Source organism: Caenorhabditis briggsae, assembly GCF_000004555.2.
Source record: "Caenorhabditis briggsae complete genome, chrII, whole genome shotgun sequence".
NCBI classification, from domain to species: Eukaryota; Metazoa; Nematoda; class Chromadorea; order Rhabditida; family Rhabditidae; genus Caenorhabditis; species Caenorhabditis briggsae.
This window is the reverse complement of record NC_013486.2, coordinates 11,887,658-11,903,520: the sequence shown is the minus strand read 5'-3', so window position 1 is coordinate 11,903,520 and position 15,863 is coordinate 11,887,658. Positions and strand designations below refer to the sequence as shown.

At 39.5% G+C, this 15,863-nt stretch overlaps 6 protein-coding genes across 6 annotated transcripts in view; 2 read left to right on the top strand and 4 right to left on the bottom strand.

Annotated features, from left to right (window-relative positions):
- Positions 1-2,030, top strand: part of CBG20911 — a gene marked incomplete at both ends in the record, with an annotated part of 11,327 nt that extends 9,297 nt beyond the window's left edge. Inside the window, 3 exons of the mRNA XM_045242756.1 lie at positions 429-685; positions 737-1,768; positions 1,877-2,030. Of these exons, the coding sequence (XP_045097170.1) occupies positions 429-685; positions 737-1,768; positions 1,877-2,030 (1,443 nt within the window). The remainder of the gene's footprint in view (positions 1-428; positions 686-736; positions 1,769-1,876) is intronic.
- Positions 2,031-2,787: 757 nt separating this feature from the next.
- On the top strand, positions 2,788-4,485 carry CBG20910 (the record flags this gene model as incomplete). Its single annotated transcript, XM_002631664.2, has 3 exons — positions 2,788-2,885; positions 3,497-3,628; positions 3,738-4,485. The coding sequence occupies 3 exons, from the start codon at positions 2,788-2,790 to the stop codon at positions 4,483-4,485; spliced, it is 978 nt and encodes a 325-aa protein (XP_002631710.2).
- Positions 4,486-4,573: 88 nt separating this feature from the next.
- Cbr-asc-1 lies at positions 4,574-7,590 on the bottom strand (the record flags this gene model as incomplete). Its single annotated transcript, XM_002631663.1, has 6 exons — positions 4,574-4,827; positions 4,883-5,180; positions 6,448-6,532; positions 6,583-6,837; positions 6,877-7,168; positions 7,491-7,590. 6 exons carry the CDS (start codon positions 7,588-7,590, stop codon positions 4,574-4,576), a joined length of 1,284 nt encoding a protein of 427 aa, XP_002631709.1.
- A 182-nt stretch (positions 7,591-7,772) lies between these two features.
- CBG20908 lies at positions 7,773-8,089 on the bottom strand (the record flags this gene model as incomplete). The annotated part of the gene is made up of 2 exons (XM_002631662.1): positions 7,773-7,937; positions 7,988-8,089. 2 exons carry the CDS (start codon positions 8,087-8,089, stop codon positions 7,773-7,775), a joined length of 267 nt encoding a protein of 88 aa, XP_002631708.1.
- A 229-nt stretch (positions 8,090-8,318) lies between these two features.
- On the bottom strand, positions 8,319-11,984 carry CBG20907 (the record flags this gene model as incomplete). Its single annotated transcript, XM_045242755.1, has 7 exons — positions 8,319-8,452; positions 8,500-8,727; positions 8,776-8,989; positions 9,037-9,440; positions 9,500-9,783; positions 10,654-11,862; positions 11,917-11,984. 7 exons carry the CDS (start codon positions 11,982-11,984, stop codon positions 8,319-8,321), a joined length of 2,541 nt encoding a protein of 846 aa, XP_045097169.1.
- A 390-nt stretch (positions 11,985-12,374) lies between these two features.
- Positions 12,375-15,355, bottom strand: CBG20906 (the record flags this gene model as incomplete). The annotated part of the gene is made up of 8 exons (XM_045242754.1): positions 12,375-12,520; positions 12,568-12,795; positions 12,844-13,057; positions 13,105-13,418; positions 13,487-13,851; positions 13,906-15,152; positions 15,196-15,297; positions 15,347-15,355. 8 exons carry the CDS (start codon positions 15,353-15,355, stop codon positions 12,375-12,377), a joined length of 2,625 nt encoding a protein of 874 aa, XP_045097168.1.
- Between the last annotated feature and the right edge of the window lie 508 nt (positions 15,356-15,863).

The following is a 15,863-nucleotide window of genomic DNA, read 5'->3' as shown; positions in this document are numbered from 1 at the left end:
GGAAGAAAAATTGACAAAAACCTAGAAAACTCTTGAAAAAACCGAAAAAAAAAAGTGAAAACGAGCGAAAAAACTTTAAAAGTTTGAATTCGCGCGCTTTTACTCACTGGGCGGCCTAGAAAAAACCTTGTCCCTAAGGGCTTTCAGCGTATTTTTCGATGCGTTTTTCTCGATGAAGGAATTTTTTTTTGAATATTTTCTTTAGTTTTATGCCAATCTACATGCATTTCTGCACATTTTGATGCAATACAAATTTCACCGTACACCACCTTTAAGATCATTTATCTCGGTTCCTTTCAAAGATATAAAAAAAAGTTGTCAACTGATAAATTGTTTATCATAATATCACAAACATTTTATCAGTTGAAAACTTTTTGATATCTTTCACATGAACCTAGATAAATTAGGTCAAACTTGACAGTATGGAGGACCTTCCATTACAGGTTTTACGGTATGTAAATTCTATGAATAAAAATTCCAGCGAGCGGAGTAGAATACCAGAACAAGAGCAGCTCTATGTGGAATACTTGCTCAGGAACATTAAACGATTGCAACTGGCGGATTATGTCATTTCGATCGCTGATGAAATGCCAGAACTTCTGCAGGCTATGTGGTATCAATTAGAAACTTTAGCTCCACACAATGCCAAGATGTACACACAAATGTTTCAATTAGCGGAGATGAAGTAGGATTAATAAATTTCTAGACTGGATTCTTCCAACCTTCCTTTTTTCAGATACGGAATGAAAATGCTTGATACTCAACTCCCTCAAGTTGGCATTGATGAAAGTGTGGTGTTGATGGATCTTCTTCGAAATTTCCCTCACTTTGTTGCCAATTACTGTCTTAGTATGCAGAATCAAATGTTCATTGAGAAGTCATCCGTTGCCAAACAACTTCGACTTATTCGTCTAGAGGATCTGGGAAAGGCCCTACGGCAACATGGAATTGGAATAGTACCAACTGCAGTGAACGCGGCTTATCAACTGATTCGTCACAAGATGCAAACCGTCTTCAGTTTTCTTGCAGAAGACACTGTCCGTCATCAAGTTCTCAAATATCTTCAGAAGATGGAGGAAAATGAAACCAAAAAATCGGCAATGTACAAAGTGGAATGGGCGGAGTCTGTTGTCCAGGCTCTCGGACAACAGAACAGAACAAAAGGAGTATTATCTACGACACCAACACCAAGTGAATTTGGGGAAATGACGGATGATGGATCTACGGATCAGATTCATGCGACACATTTTGACAAATTCCGTCAGATTATTACCCAAATCGGAAATGCCATCTCATTCATCAGATTGTTGTGCCAAGCTGCCGAGGAGAATGAAATCGATCATTTGGAATTGTTTCCATCCATCAAAAAACACATGGAAGATTTAGAATCTTCTTCGGGGATCCCTTCTGATAAAAGTGCCTATCGTCTAGGCTTAATCAAAAACATGTTCGAACGAATTTCAAATCAAGGAGATTTCGTTGGTCTTATGATTCTCGAGTTCAAATCGCTGCTTCTAAACAATAGTTTGAGTCAAGAACGAATCGAAGTTCTCGACTACTTCCATGGAGTTCTTCCAGCGTTGTTTTTGTCCCAAATGAATTATTCCACTGCTCATGAGAATCGAATTAAGAAGGTGTTCGCTTTGAATCAGCACAGAAATTTAGTGGTTTGTGATGATGGACTCGGAGCTGGATGTGCGTTTCTGTTGCATGTTATGGACGGATGGGATGCTTACGATAATTTGAATTGGTTCGAATCTTTCGTGAAGTGAGTTTTTTCTTGGATTACGGTAGTTTTCGTCCTGGGACCTGTAGTCAACGGCGTTGACAATAAAAAACTCGTTCAATTAAATAATTAAAAATCCTTTTTTTTCAGTGAGAAAGAAGACGAGCTAAAACTTCTCAAAAGATCCGGCACTCTATCTCGAGCTGACGAACTCCGATGTGAACGTCTTCGCCACGAACATGAAGTCTTCTGTAGAATGAATCACAACTTTTCCATTCAAAATGCCGTTTTCCAGAGAAAATAATAAGGTTTTCTGTCTTTTTGCTCGCTTTTTTTCCGGCATTGTCCTTTTTGGAAAATCGCAGGAAAGCAACAAAAATCGAGCGAAAAATTCCGTAAATTTAAATTATTTTTAGGCTACGGTAGTTTTCGTTTCGAGACCCGAAACTCCTATTTTTCGAGTCGGTATTAATGTAAATTCGTAGTTTTTAAGAGCAGAATGCATTTTAACAGATTCGTTTTTCGCTCTTTTGTTTATTGCCGCACGGTGCAGTTCAATTTAAAGCTTTTGCGTCGATACCAACGCTAATTTTACTGTGGTATTACGGTTATTTGCGCTTGAGCGCATTTTCACAAAAACCCGAGAAAACTCCCTGTTTTCGCCGATTTGAAACTTTGAGAATCAGTACAATCTAGTTATTATGTCTCCGCTCCTCCTTCAACACATTTTTACTCATGTTTTTGTTGTATTTCTATTGCCACACTCTAGCCTCATCATTATCATTTTCGAACATATTTATTTGTAAAAATTTGTAGCCCATTTCCCAGTTCTTTCGTCATTCCATTCACCCCTTTTATCCTGGTTTTGAGCCTCAAATTTGCTCTTTTAAATTTTAAAACTTTGTTGCTGAAATTTAAAAAAATCGACAAATATTTTTCATATTCTTGTTGCTTTTTCTATAGTACACATGGCCTATTTTGTACTTCTTATCGAACGTTTCACATCGTCGCTGAAGTCCTCGAAAAGAGATCTGTATCATCGAAATAACGAATTCAGAGCGATGACGGCGTACGTTGGACGAGCGTGGTCGATGCTTCGATTCTACACGGATTTCGCATACGCCGGTGTCGCCTATCTCGTCAATTCGAAAGCTCATCGGTTTGTTTTTGTTCTGCTGATGAAATTTTGATAGACTGTGTTATCAGCAATCAGTTGGTGTGTCTTGTAGTTTCAATTTTAGCACTTTTTAATGAAAAGGATTTTTTTAAACACCATTTTACCTTTGAAATCACAGAAATTGTTTATGACTTCTGTTTGTGTGTGTGTGTGTGTGTGTGTCATCAGACAAACATCGTCATTTCCGTGTTTCCGTGTAGTCTACACTGTTCCGAAAACACGAAGAGATAGCGTAAAAAGAAAAGGAGAGAACGATTATTGATCACTTTTCAGTACATTTCAAGGGGAAGAATAAGAAAATAGGGGCAGAAATTAGCTCTCATTTGAAGTCACACATGAGAGAATTTCGGGAAATTTAGCATTTTTCGAATTGCGAGCTGTATAATTTTTGAAAAAAATTTTTCGGCTCGCATTTTATATAGCTAAATTGCAAAAAAAAAACAATGTTCGCGACCGAAAAAATAACTCAAAAAAGTGTTTTTTTTCCAAAAATCGCTCATTTATTTATGCTTGAAGTTCTTTTACGAAAATAGTCAAAATTGAACATGTTTGACTGCATGTCTATCGTTCATTTCAGTGTGCATAAATTCCAGAGCAATGCCGAGCCTAACCCACGTGGAGCCCATCGAGAAGCTTTCTGACGCTGTCACCCGAATCCTCGGCCACAATCCAGGACCATTCACTCTCCAGGGAACCAACACGTATCTGCTAGGAACTGGTTCCGAGTGAGTTTCACTTTTAAAACTTGCATTCGGTCGGCGGTCGCCGGTTTCCAAAATAGAAGCCCTAATCACTTTTTGTAAAATTTTCTTCTTATCGTCACAAAGTTTCCAGTAAAATCCTAATCGACACTGGTGAGCCGAACATCTCCGGATACATCTCCGCGCTGAAATCCGTGCTCTCCTCCACGAATTCTCAAATCGCCTACATTGTAATCACCCATTGGCATGGAGATCACGTCGGAGGAATCGATAATATTCGAGAGGAGATTTTGAATCACAAGAAGATACCAATCTACAAAATGCAGAGGGATAAAGATGAAGGTGTGGAGAGATTCACATATGTCGAAGATGGTCATCAGGTGAAAGTGGATGGTGCCACATTGAAGTTCATCGCTACACCAGGTCACACTGCTGATCACTTTGCGTTGTGGTTGGAAGAGGAAAGAGCACTTTTCAGTGGAGACTGTATTCTGGGAGAAGGAACGACTGTGTTTGAAGACCTCCACGACTACATGACGTCACTTCAGAAGATTCGGGGGCTGGATGCGACGAGAATCTATCCAGGACACGGGCCAGTTATCAATAAAGTCGGGGAGAAGGTTGATGAGTATATTGAGCACCGAATGATTCGAGAGAGACAAATTGTGGCAGTTCTCAAGGATCATGAAGAGATTACGAGTATGGATGTGACGAATCAAGTGTACAGCGATTCTCCGTGGGCGGTGAGATTGGCGGCGTTGAACAATGTGAAGTTGGTTTTGAAGAAGTTGATTAAGGATGGGGTGGTTGAGAATCCATACTTTGAGACTTTCAAATGGATTGGAGAGAAGAAGATTGAAAAGAAAGGAGCTAATTTGTAAATTGTTTTTTAAAATTTATAATAGATATCATTCATTCAAAATCAGGTTTTAATAAAGACACATTTTATGAACCCCAATAGGAATCTTATCACCACTTTGTCAATGACCGTTTCAACTGTCGATCCATTTCATAAATATCCGATTCGCTAGTAGAAATATGTGGAATTGAAGATACCAACGGCTCGAATGCGTTGAAACACAACACGAAATTTCCGTCGCCGGGTATTGCTGACTTGCTACCGTACTTGTCGTAAAAATCGTCGAGCATCATGCACTCTTGAAGGAAGGCTCTTCCCAAGACGGCACCATCGGCGAAATCCAGTTCGCTCATCTTTTTGGCATCTGAAGAATGGTTTTTTAAAAAATATTTCTTTGACTGTAATTTTTCGAAAAATACCTCTTACAAACTTTTTCGCGAACTCCTTAATTCCCTTTTCATTTGTACTTCCTGGTTTAGCAGTGATGAACAGTGGTCCTTTGAGATTCAAATCTGTTGGCCATTTCAAAAATCGACACAAACCGTGAACGATAAAAGTGGCTGTTGGCTGGGATAGCGAAATCACATATCCTTTTTCTTCGGTTATCTGAGCAGCCAATTCATCACTGACGATCATCAAACTGTCGGCATCGATGATGTCTCCATCGCTGCATTCTTTTTGTTCGGCAGGATGTTGAGCACCGTCTTCGGCGAGGTACTGGAAATTAGAATATTTCAAAGCTAGTTAGAAGAAGTGAAGGGATGCTAAAATTCCGATTGTTTTCGGAATATTTTCGAAGTTGTCTTATGGAATTGAAGCTTTTTTGACTACAGTATATCAAAGGCGCAGGTGGGAAGCTTCCTTTCTGGTCTCGAGCGGAATTACTCTTATTTAAATTTTTTTTGCGTTTCTGAATTCAATTTTTCATTTTCTATCCAATTTTTGTGACCGGATAGCGGGATTTACTTCAGAATATTCCGATATTTGCAAAATCGGGCAACTCTGAAATTTGCAAAATCGGAATGTTCCGGAGATTCCATAGGTTCAAAATTTGCATTTGGAATATTCCGGAATTCCGATATTTTCAAATTTAGAAAATTAAGAATTTTAAAAAATCGGAATATTCCGGAATTTTGAAAAATTGGAATATGTCGGAATTCCGAAAATTTCAAGATTTCAAAATCGAAATATTCTTTAAAATCTGAAAATCGGAAAATTAAGAATTTTTCAAAATTGGAATATTCCGGCATGTTGAAAATCAGAATACTCCGAAATTCCGAGGTTTTAAAATCAGATCTTACAATTTTCTGAAAAATTCCGAAAATTCAAAATTCTCAAAAATTTCGAAAATTTCAAAATCAGAATATCAAGGAGATTCCAAAAATTTCAAATTCTGGAAATTTTAAAAATTTGAATATTCGAAAATCCCGATTTCCGAAATCCCAATGTTTTGAAAAATCGGATTCTTCCGGAAATTTCGAAAAATTCATACTTGTAATCCGGGCCTTTGCCGGGCCTTCGCGGGCTCTGTCATAATTTCTTCAGAATCAATATTTTCTAACCAACTTAATCAGATATGATAGAGCTCCACGAGTGCTTCAAAAAGGTATTATTTGGAATACTGTATCTTATCTATGAACAAAGTTACAGATCATAAAATGGCTTTTCTCGCAGGGCCCGGCAGGCCCGGGCCGGGCCTGCTTTTTTTCGCTCCTTTTGCTCTGTAACTCTGTTCATAGACAAGATACAGTATTCCAAATAATACCGTTTTGTAGTACTCGTAGAGCTCTATCACGTCTGATTGAGTTTGTTCGAAAACATTGATTCTGAAAGAAGTTATGGCAGAGCCCGCGAAGGCCCGGCAAAGGCCCGGATTACAAGTATGGAAAAATTAAAATTTGAAATATTCCGGAGTTCCGGAATTTCGAAATTTCGACATTCCGAAAAATTCCGAAAAGACCATTCCGAATATCCTGAAACTTACCCTCGGCACAAATCCAATCGGATTCCATCGAGCATCGACGGCACTGTTGTGCAGGGCTTCCTGGATTCGATGCTTCTCATCGACTCTGAAAAACAGGGGAAATCCAGAACTCCAAGCTCAGTAACCGTCTATCACCTCTCCATAATCCTCTGAATCACTGGATCATTCTTATCCTGCAATCCATCGACTCCATTCCTCCTCGTCATTTCTTGCACAACGCCTCCATCGAAATCCAAACTAACAACGAATTTCTTGCGTTCCTTCTCGCGAAGAGCTCTCAATTCTTCTCGCCTCAATTTCAATGCCTCTCGATCGGCAGCACTTAAAAATGGGCTGTTCTCAATGGTACTGTAATCACTTTGCAAATCGTTCACTTTCGTTCGACGCTCTCTGAAAAACTTTTTTAGAGATTCTCTGAAATTGTCTTACGTATCCGCATCTGCCTCTAACAACTTATTCCGAAACTCTGTCGCATTCTGATACGACGTTGATATCTGTTTCAGTGATCCGATATCTCCTCCGTTTGCTGTTAACTTGGCTAGCAGTTCCTTGCTTTTATTGCTTCCTCGATTTAGGGTTTCTCGTTCTTCTCGAGTGCATACTAGAGTTCCACAAGTGAAACAAGGGCCACTGCCTTCTTGTTCACAAACGATTCGACCACATCCCAGACAGTTTAGGACCAATTTGTGGGTACGAGCTTGGCACAGACATTCGTGGCGACCTGGAAAAATAACTTCGGTGAAAAAAGACGAAAAGAAGGGTCTGAAATGGTCAGAGACGGTCGAAATTGGATCTTTCGTGATCCTAAACTATGGAATGGCTTAGACCAAATTCAGACCTTTTTAGACCAATTTTAGGCCGAATTTAAGCTTTTTAAAATAGATTTTAGGAGAAATCTATGCAATTTCAGACCGATTTTAGACGAAATTGAGCTATTTTATTCAGATTTTAGACCAACTTAAGCCATATTAGATCGATTTTGAGCCATTTCAGACTACATTTAAGCCAAAACAGATTATAGGACAAATTTGAAAAAAATTCACCTTTTCTCAACGTATCCGCCAAGCTAATCTCGTTTTTCGCTGACATCGCATTTTGTCGCCCAGCGACGCCTCCTTTCGAAGATTGTTGCTTTTTTCCCATTTTATGCTGAAAACATACTTGGAAATTTAAGAAAAACTTATATTTAATAGAAACCAAAAGTATAAATAGCGAGAATCAAAGCTTTTCGACGGAGGAATCAAGAGAAAAAAGTGGAAATCACTGTATTTGTACACTAACAAAGAGAATAACAGACAAAATCACTAAAAGAAAGAAACGAATTTTCAGATTTTATTAGCTGCCCGAAGTTTCTTGGCCTCCTCGAACGCCATCTGCTCGCGAAGGAACGCCTCGTACTCTTCTTTTCGTTTATTCGCCAACAATTGCTCTTTGAATTCAGCCATCGCTTTGTCGCCCTGACTACTGTCCGGGATTCTGTAGCCTCTCATCTGAACAAATCGATAATCAAATCGATTGAATAGTTTAAATTTTTTATTACGAATTCTTTGAAAATCGTTGGCTGATTGAAAAGCCAAAACGCGCCGACTGGGAAAGTGATGAGCATCAGAAATCGACCGGTTTCCAACTTCCATCCGCCCATTTTCTGTGGAAATATTTCGCAATTTTCAAAATTTTCTAATTTTGTTGAAGATATTTTCAAAGGATCGAGAAACTGTACAAACTATCGTAGTTTTGATCTATTACCCATTTTTATTTTGAGATAATAAATCTTAATTACAAGAGACCTCCTTTCAAGAGGACCTGTTTAAATGCGGTACACATATCAAGAGAAACAGAAACAAAGTAACTGGAAACAAAAATCATGAAAATTAATAGAAATAATTGCTAGGTTGGGTGCTGAGATCAGTCTCGGCGATCTGTGATTTGATTGCAGAAATAGTTGGCTTGCCATCGAAGGCTTCTGGATGGTTCATGATCTTGTATGGACCATATTCTGTACGCACTGAAATATTATACACATTAGGGGTGAATTTTGAATGAAGAACTCACTACACGGTTTCCAGCTCCAGATAGTTGATGGAACGGCATTGTGACCGTGCTGCATCATCTCCGTCATCTTTTGCTTATCTTTATTCGTCAAAATAACACTGTCCCAGAACGAAGAGTGTATTTCTCTTTTCTTCCATTGGTCCTCAAGTATAGATCCCTCTTTTTGGTGTAGTGGAGAGTGCACATATGGAACTTGCTGTGATTTGGACCATCCCATTTGCCAGTCTTCTAAAAATATGATATTTCAATTGACCTGTTTTTAAAGGTATAACTTACGCTTGATGATTCTCGTAAGTCTCAGTGACTGAGTTTTGAATTGGCGGTCTCCTTCTTTGAAAAGCACAATAACTTCTCCTCTTTGTTTGAGTTCAATCAAATTGGATTGGAATTCATCGAGCTCTTTGAGAGAATAGGTTTGAGCACAACAGACCTGGTGAGGAGTGATGTCTTTTGCCCTGAATCCCCAACCGATTTGAATTGTTTTCTTTGTCTGAATATTACAATTCGTTCGAGAAGAGTTACTAACTGATAACTAACCAATTTCAAAGCGAGGGCGAATTTTTGAGCAGCCTTCATTCTAGCCTCATATGGTAATTGTGATACATTATCTCCATAAAGTACAGCTGCATCCACAATACGAATCATATGAGGATCACTACTGATTCGGATTTTCGATCCGTCAGTCTTGACCTCTTCCGCACAGTCCACCAACAAGATGGTATTCTCCGGAATACGAGCATAATCTCTATCGATTTGTTCAAAGTGACCATGCCGATAAATGAACACTGCGTCTCCTGTACCAATGAGCAATTGAGGATCGGAAGCTGCACCCAGAGCCACGAAACGATATTCCTCATAGGGAATGTTTAATGGAATTTTCGATTGAAGCATTGATATGGAAAACTCGGGGAACTTGTTGCCCATTCTGCCTCTCCGCAAATCTTCGAAGTATACTTTCCGAGTACTACATTTGGATTCAGACGCTCTTGATTTCCATTACGACTTCCACGATCACCGCCACGTGGTCTCTGTTTGTTCGGGACCTGCCAGTACTTGAGACACTCATCACGAAGATTTCCCTGATCCTTGTCGAATTGTCCCTGATTCTTTGCAAAACTTTTGTACTTTTGAAGGTAGACAGTTTGACGATGGGCCAACACTTCGTTGTGCTCAATGATTTCTTTCATGAATTGCTCATCTGATTTGATGACGTCCAGAGGCATCAGTTCCATAACGTCGTCTTTTGAATTCTTGTTTTTGAGCTCGTCTAGTTTGCGGTTGACTCTGAAAAAAAAAGAGGTAAATTACTCTTTAAAGGTGGGGGACCATAAGAAGAATAATGTTCTCGAAATTCCGTTCAAAGATGCCCCTCGAGGAGTTGAACTTGTGAGGGCGTTGATTGAGGGTGCGGCGCCGCTACCGACTGAGCCACGCGGGCAAAGAGAAAGCGCACGCCCGATTGCATACATAAGGCGAGGACGACAGCTGTACGCAGAGTGACATTAAGCATTGTACACCGTTACGGTAGAATGCATACTTTGGCCCCAAAAATCCCCCGTAAAATCTCCTGTCCCCCCCACCTTTAACTACATTTTTTGATTATATGCTACATGTTTCAAAGTTGTTACAACTCGTCATCCACTAGGACCTAAAATTCAGGCAGGAACTAATGAGTTTTTTAAGGAAAAATTTTCTTCAAAATCCAGATTCGCTTTCTCTTGATTTCCCCATATTTTGAGCGCACACATATTCTGGTTATGTGAAATAGTACAACGTTTCTCTTGAGATCTTCCCAACGTCTATTGGAATCCTTGGCTTTCTTACAATTTGGAATTCCAAAAGATCCATCAACTCCCAGAAAGTTGTGCTAAATTGATGATGCGAAATTCAGCACTTCTTTTTGAAGCATCGAATTTGTTGCTTCACTGCTTTTCATCAATGATGAAGTGCTAACTTTTGTATCACCAATTTATGTGCGCTAATTTTGGAAGTTGGTAGATCTTTCGCAATTCAAAATTGAAAAAAAGCCGAACATTCCAATGGAGGTTGGGAAGGTCGTCCGTTCAGAACATGGATTTCGAAATCACGAGAAAAGAAAGCAGTTCCTACCTCAATTTCTGGTCCTAGTGGATGAAGGTTTAAAAATAGAATTACCTCTTCAAATACTCCTTCACGACTCGTGCACACTCTATTCTCAATCCTTTGCAAACGACGAATCTCTCTGAATTAGCTGGACGACTTGTGTGTGGTTTATGAAGAGAAATGCTGTCATAACAGACTCTCATCAAATAGATTAATCCAACACTGAATGGAGTGAAAATATCGAACAAATTGCACAAGAAGTTTCCGCCTTCTCTAACGATGCAAAGCGACACCAGAAGCTGACAGAGGTAGAGTCTCTTCGAAAGAATTTCTTGAATATTTTCTTGTCCTTGAACACTGAACGCCCCATCAGCCATCATCAGATGAACACCTTGCCCATCTGTGCCTTCACTAATTAACTTTTCGAGAGAATCGATATTTTCTGGATCCATAACATCTCCATTCTTCTTTGTTCCGTAGAAAGTTTCAAAGAAGTAGGCAGACGATGCTGTGAACTTTTGAAGCTTGAAATCATCTTTTCCAGCCAATGTAAATCCAAACCCTTTCGCATTATAAAACGCTTTTCTCCATAACATGTACTCTGAGAATCCTCCTGGTCCGGCACAAACATCAGCGAAATAGAAGAGATCTTCGTGCCTATCCACGTTCTCAGCTGTCGTTCCCTCTTGAAGCGGATTTTTCAGCAAAAAACTGTTGTTTCCTGTATTCTCTCTGGACAGTATCCAATCGTAGATCTTGTCCATATTGGCTGTTTTCATAGCAGAGCGGTTTAGGAAGAAAGCGGAACCAATGGTTTCATATGGGTTCGCACGGGTTCTGGCTTCTCTGATATCTTTTTCTGACATCGAATCGAACACATTCTTAGCTTCAAGCATATCTTTTAGCTTTTTCTCACTACAGAATTTAGTTTCGTCATCAATGACTTTCTTTTCTTTCCGTACAACCATCCACTGATCGTCTTTTATCAGTTTATCACAAATCTCTCTTCTAATTCCTTCATCGATATTAGTCATCCAAATAACTGTCTCCTCAACTGTCTTATTCTCTGTTGAATCATCCCATTGCTCATGACCAAGTCCAGCTTTTCCTTCGCGAAATGAAATAGCAATGGGCTCTTGGATTCCTTGTTTGTTCTTTCCAAGACCTTCTCCTGCTTTATAACCCATTCTTTCCATCTTTTTCTCTGCTTTCGTCTTTTGTTCAGTTGGTGACGGATCGTCCACGAAGTCATCTTCGTCATCGTCAAGATTTACGCGTTTTCTGAAAAAAAACCAGAATTTTCACAAAAATCAGAAGAGAAACTTACTTGAAAACCTGTACGCTCTTTTTGAGACAAAGGGGATAGAGACAGAATCGCTTAGACGATCAACAAAGACGTACATCAGGACAATTCAGGAAGAGAGCGTGCCGGCTTTATTTCAAGTAATTTTCTCTTCAGATTTTTTGCGGAAATTCGAATTTTTCAGTAAAAACGCGCACATCCTGTCGGAGAGGTGAGGAAGAATGTCGTCCATCCTCTGAAATATATCGTAACATCCAAAAAATTCCAATTTTTCAAAAAGATATACACAAAGGCTCAATGAACCGTGCAAGCCATGATATTATTGATTTATTACGCATTTTTATTAGAGGCAACAAAGTTTAATTGAATATAGGAAGGTCACTTTAAATGCGGTAATAGTGTGTTACACACATAAAAAGAAAGAAAAAAAATTAAATTAAATTTCGGTAACAGAAAAAAATGAACATAAAAATTAATAGACGTATTTATATTACAGAGCTGTAAGAGGTGTATATTTGCTACGCAGAGTGCTGAGATCAGTCTCGGCGATCTGTGATTTGATTGCAGAAATAGTTGGCTTGCCATCGAAGGCTTCTGGATGGTTCATGATCTTGTATGGACCATATTCTGTACGCACTGAAATATTATACACATTAGGGGTGAATTTTGAATGAAGAACTCACTACACGGTTTCCAGCTCCAGATAGTTGATGGAACGGCATTGTGACCGTGCTGCATCATCTCCGTCATCTTTTGCTTATCTTTATTCGTCAAAATAACACTGTCCCAGAACGAAGAGTGTATTTCTCTTTTCTTCCATTGGTCCTCAAGTATAGATCCCTCTTTTTGGTGTAGTGGAGAGTGCACATATGGAACTTGCTGTGATTTGGACCATCCCATTTGCCAGTCTTCTAAAAATATGATATTTCAATTGACCTGTTTTTAAAGGTATAACTTACGCTTGATGATTCTCGTAAGTCTCAGTGACTGAGTTTTGAATTGGCGGTCTCCTTCTTTGAAAAGCACAATAACTTCTCCTCTTTGTTTGAGTTCAATCAAATTGGATTGGAATTCATCGAGCTCTTTGAGAGAATAGGTTTGAGCACAACAGACCTGGTGAGGAGTGATGTCTTTTGCCCTGAATCCCCAACCGATTTGAATTGTTTTCTTTGTCTGAATATTACAATTCGTTCGAGAAGAGTTACTAACTGATAACTAACCAATTTCAAAGCGAGGGCGAATTTTTGAGCAGCCTTCATTCTAGCCTCATATGGTAATTGTGATACATTATCTCCATAAAGTACAGCTGCATCCGCAATACGAATCATATGAGGATCACTACTGATTCGGATTTTCGATCCGTCAGTCTTGACCTCTTCCGCACAGTCCACCAACAAGATGGTATTCTCCGGAATACGAGCATAATCTCTATCGATTTGTTCAAAGTGACCATGCCGATAAATGAACACTGCGTCTCCTGTACCAATGAGCAATTGAGGATCGGAAGCTGCACCCAGGCCACGAAACGATATTCCTCATAGGGAATGTTTGATGGAATTTTCGATTGAAGCATTGATATGGAAAACTCGGGGAACTTGTTGCCCAATTCTGCCTCTCCGCAAATCTTCGAAGTATACTTTCCGAGTACTACATTTGGATTCAGACGCTCTTGATTTCCATTACGACTTCCACGATCACCGCCACGTGGTCTCTGTTTGTTCGGGACCTGCCAGTACTTGAGACACTCATCACGAAGATTTCCCTGATCCTTGTCGAATTGTCCCTGATTCTTTGCAAAACTTTTGTACTTTTGAAGGTAGACAGTTTGACGATGGGCCAACACTTCGTTGTGCTCAATGATTTCTTTCATGAATTGCTCATCTGATTTGATGACGTCCAGAGGCATCAGTTCCATAACGTCGTCTTTTGAATTCTTGTTTTTGAGCTCGTCTAGTTTGCGGTTGACTCTGAAATTGTTTGTATTAATTCCTGATAAGTGAAGAAGATTTTTAAAAAATTACCTCTTCAAATAATCCTTCACAACGCCTGCAAACTCCTTTCTTAATCCTTTGCAAGTGATGTATCTCTCTGAATTTGCTGGACGACTTGTGTGTGGTTTATGAAGAGAAATGCTGTCATAACAGACTCTCATCAAATAGATTAATCCAACACTGAATGGAGTGAAAATATCGAAAAGTTTACAGAAGAAGTTTCCGCCTTCTCTAACGATGCAAAGCGACACCAGAAGCTGACAGAGGTAGAGTCTCTTCGAAAGAATCTCTTGAATATTTTCTTGTCCTTCAACACTGAATCCACCATCTGCCATCATCAGATGAACACCTTGCCCATCTGTGCCTTCACTAATGAACTTTTCGAGAGAATCGATATTTTCTGGATCCATAACATCTCCATTCTTCTTTGTTCCGTAGAAAGTTTCAAAGAAGTAGGCAGACGATGCTGTGAACTTTTGAAGCTTGAAATCATCTTTTCCAGCCAATGTAAATCCAAACCCTTTCGCATTATAAAACGCTTTTCTCCATAACATGTACTCTGAGAATCCTCCTGGTCCGGCACAAACATCAGCGAAATAGAAGAGATCTTCGTGCCTATCCACGTTCTCAGCTGTCGTTCCCTCTTGAAGCGGATTTTTCAGCAAAAAACTGTTGTTTCCTGTATTCTCTCTGGACAGTATCCAATCGTAGATCTTGTCCATATTGGCTGTTTTCATGGCAGCGCGGTTTTGGAAGAAAGCGGAACCAATGGTTTCATATGGATTCGCACGGGTTCTGGCTTCTCTGAGATCTTTATCTGACATCGAATCGAACACATTCTTAGCTTCAATCATATCTTTCAGCTCTTTTTCACTACAGAATTCGGTTTCATCATCGATGACTTTCTTTTCTTTCCGTACAACCATCCACTGATCGTCTTTTATCAGTTTATCACAAATCTCTCTTCTAATTCCTTCATCGATATCAGTCATCCAAATAACTGTCTCCTCAACTGTCTTATTCTCTGTTGAATCATCCCATTGCTCATTCATATCTCTTGCAACCGCTTTTGCACCTTCATGACCAAGTCCAGTTTTTCCTCGTTGAGTTGAGAGTGCCACTGGCTCTTGGATTCCTTGTTTGTTCTTTCCGAGACCTTCTCCTGCCTTATAACCCATTCGTTCCATCATTTCCTCAGCCTTTGTCTTTTGCTTAGTTGGTGGTGCTGCTGTCTCGAAGTCCTCATCTTCATCGTCAACAGCATGTGGGCGTTTTTGCTAAAAATCAGAATTTCTACAAGGAATCAGAAGAGAAACTTACTTGAAAACCGGCACGCTCTTCTTGAAACGTGTCTAAATTGTCCTGATACCTGCGTTTCGCCAAACTATTGATCGTCGAAGTGGTTCTGTCATCATCCCCTCTCTGAAATTCATTTAAGTAAAATATCGAGAGTTACTGAGATAAAACTTACTTCTGACATTTTGCTGATTTGATGTTGCAAGGATGAGATGGATCTGGAAAGAAATCTTTCACTGGAGGCAAAAGAGAGAGAGAAAGAGGGAGGGAGAATGTGAGAAAAAATAGAATGAGCAAGACAAATATCGATCATTCACATGGCTCGATTGATTTTTTAAACAACTCCTACCGCTGGAGTAATAAAACAGTTTACGATTTTGATTCAATTTATTTCGCTATTTACTTGATTTACAGCCTTCCCATGAAAATTAAGGAAAACTTTGCTTCAAATATTCATCTTAATAATCATTTTACTAGCAAAAAAAATACCGGTTCAGATTAAAACTTGATTCAAAAAAAGAGTTGAAAAACAAAATTCACAAACCCAGCGGCCCCCCACTAAACAAAGCGCACATCGTTATCCCGGAGCATCGTTGCAATGCAAAGTATAGTGGGCGGCGGAACCCGCAAGATGTCGGCTGCGCCACAACTACTACACCCGGCGTCTCGTTCTCTCTGCCTACCTTACTCGA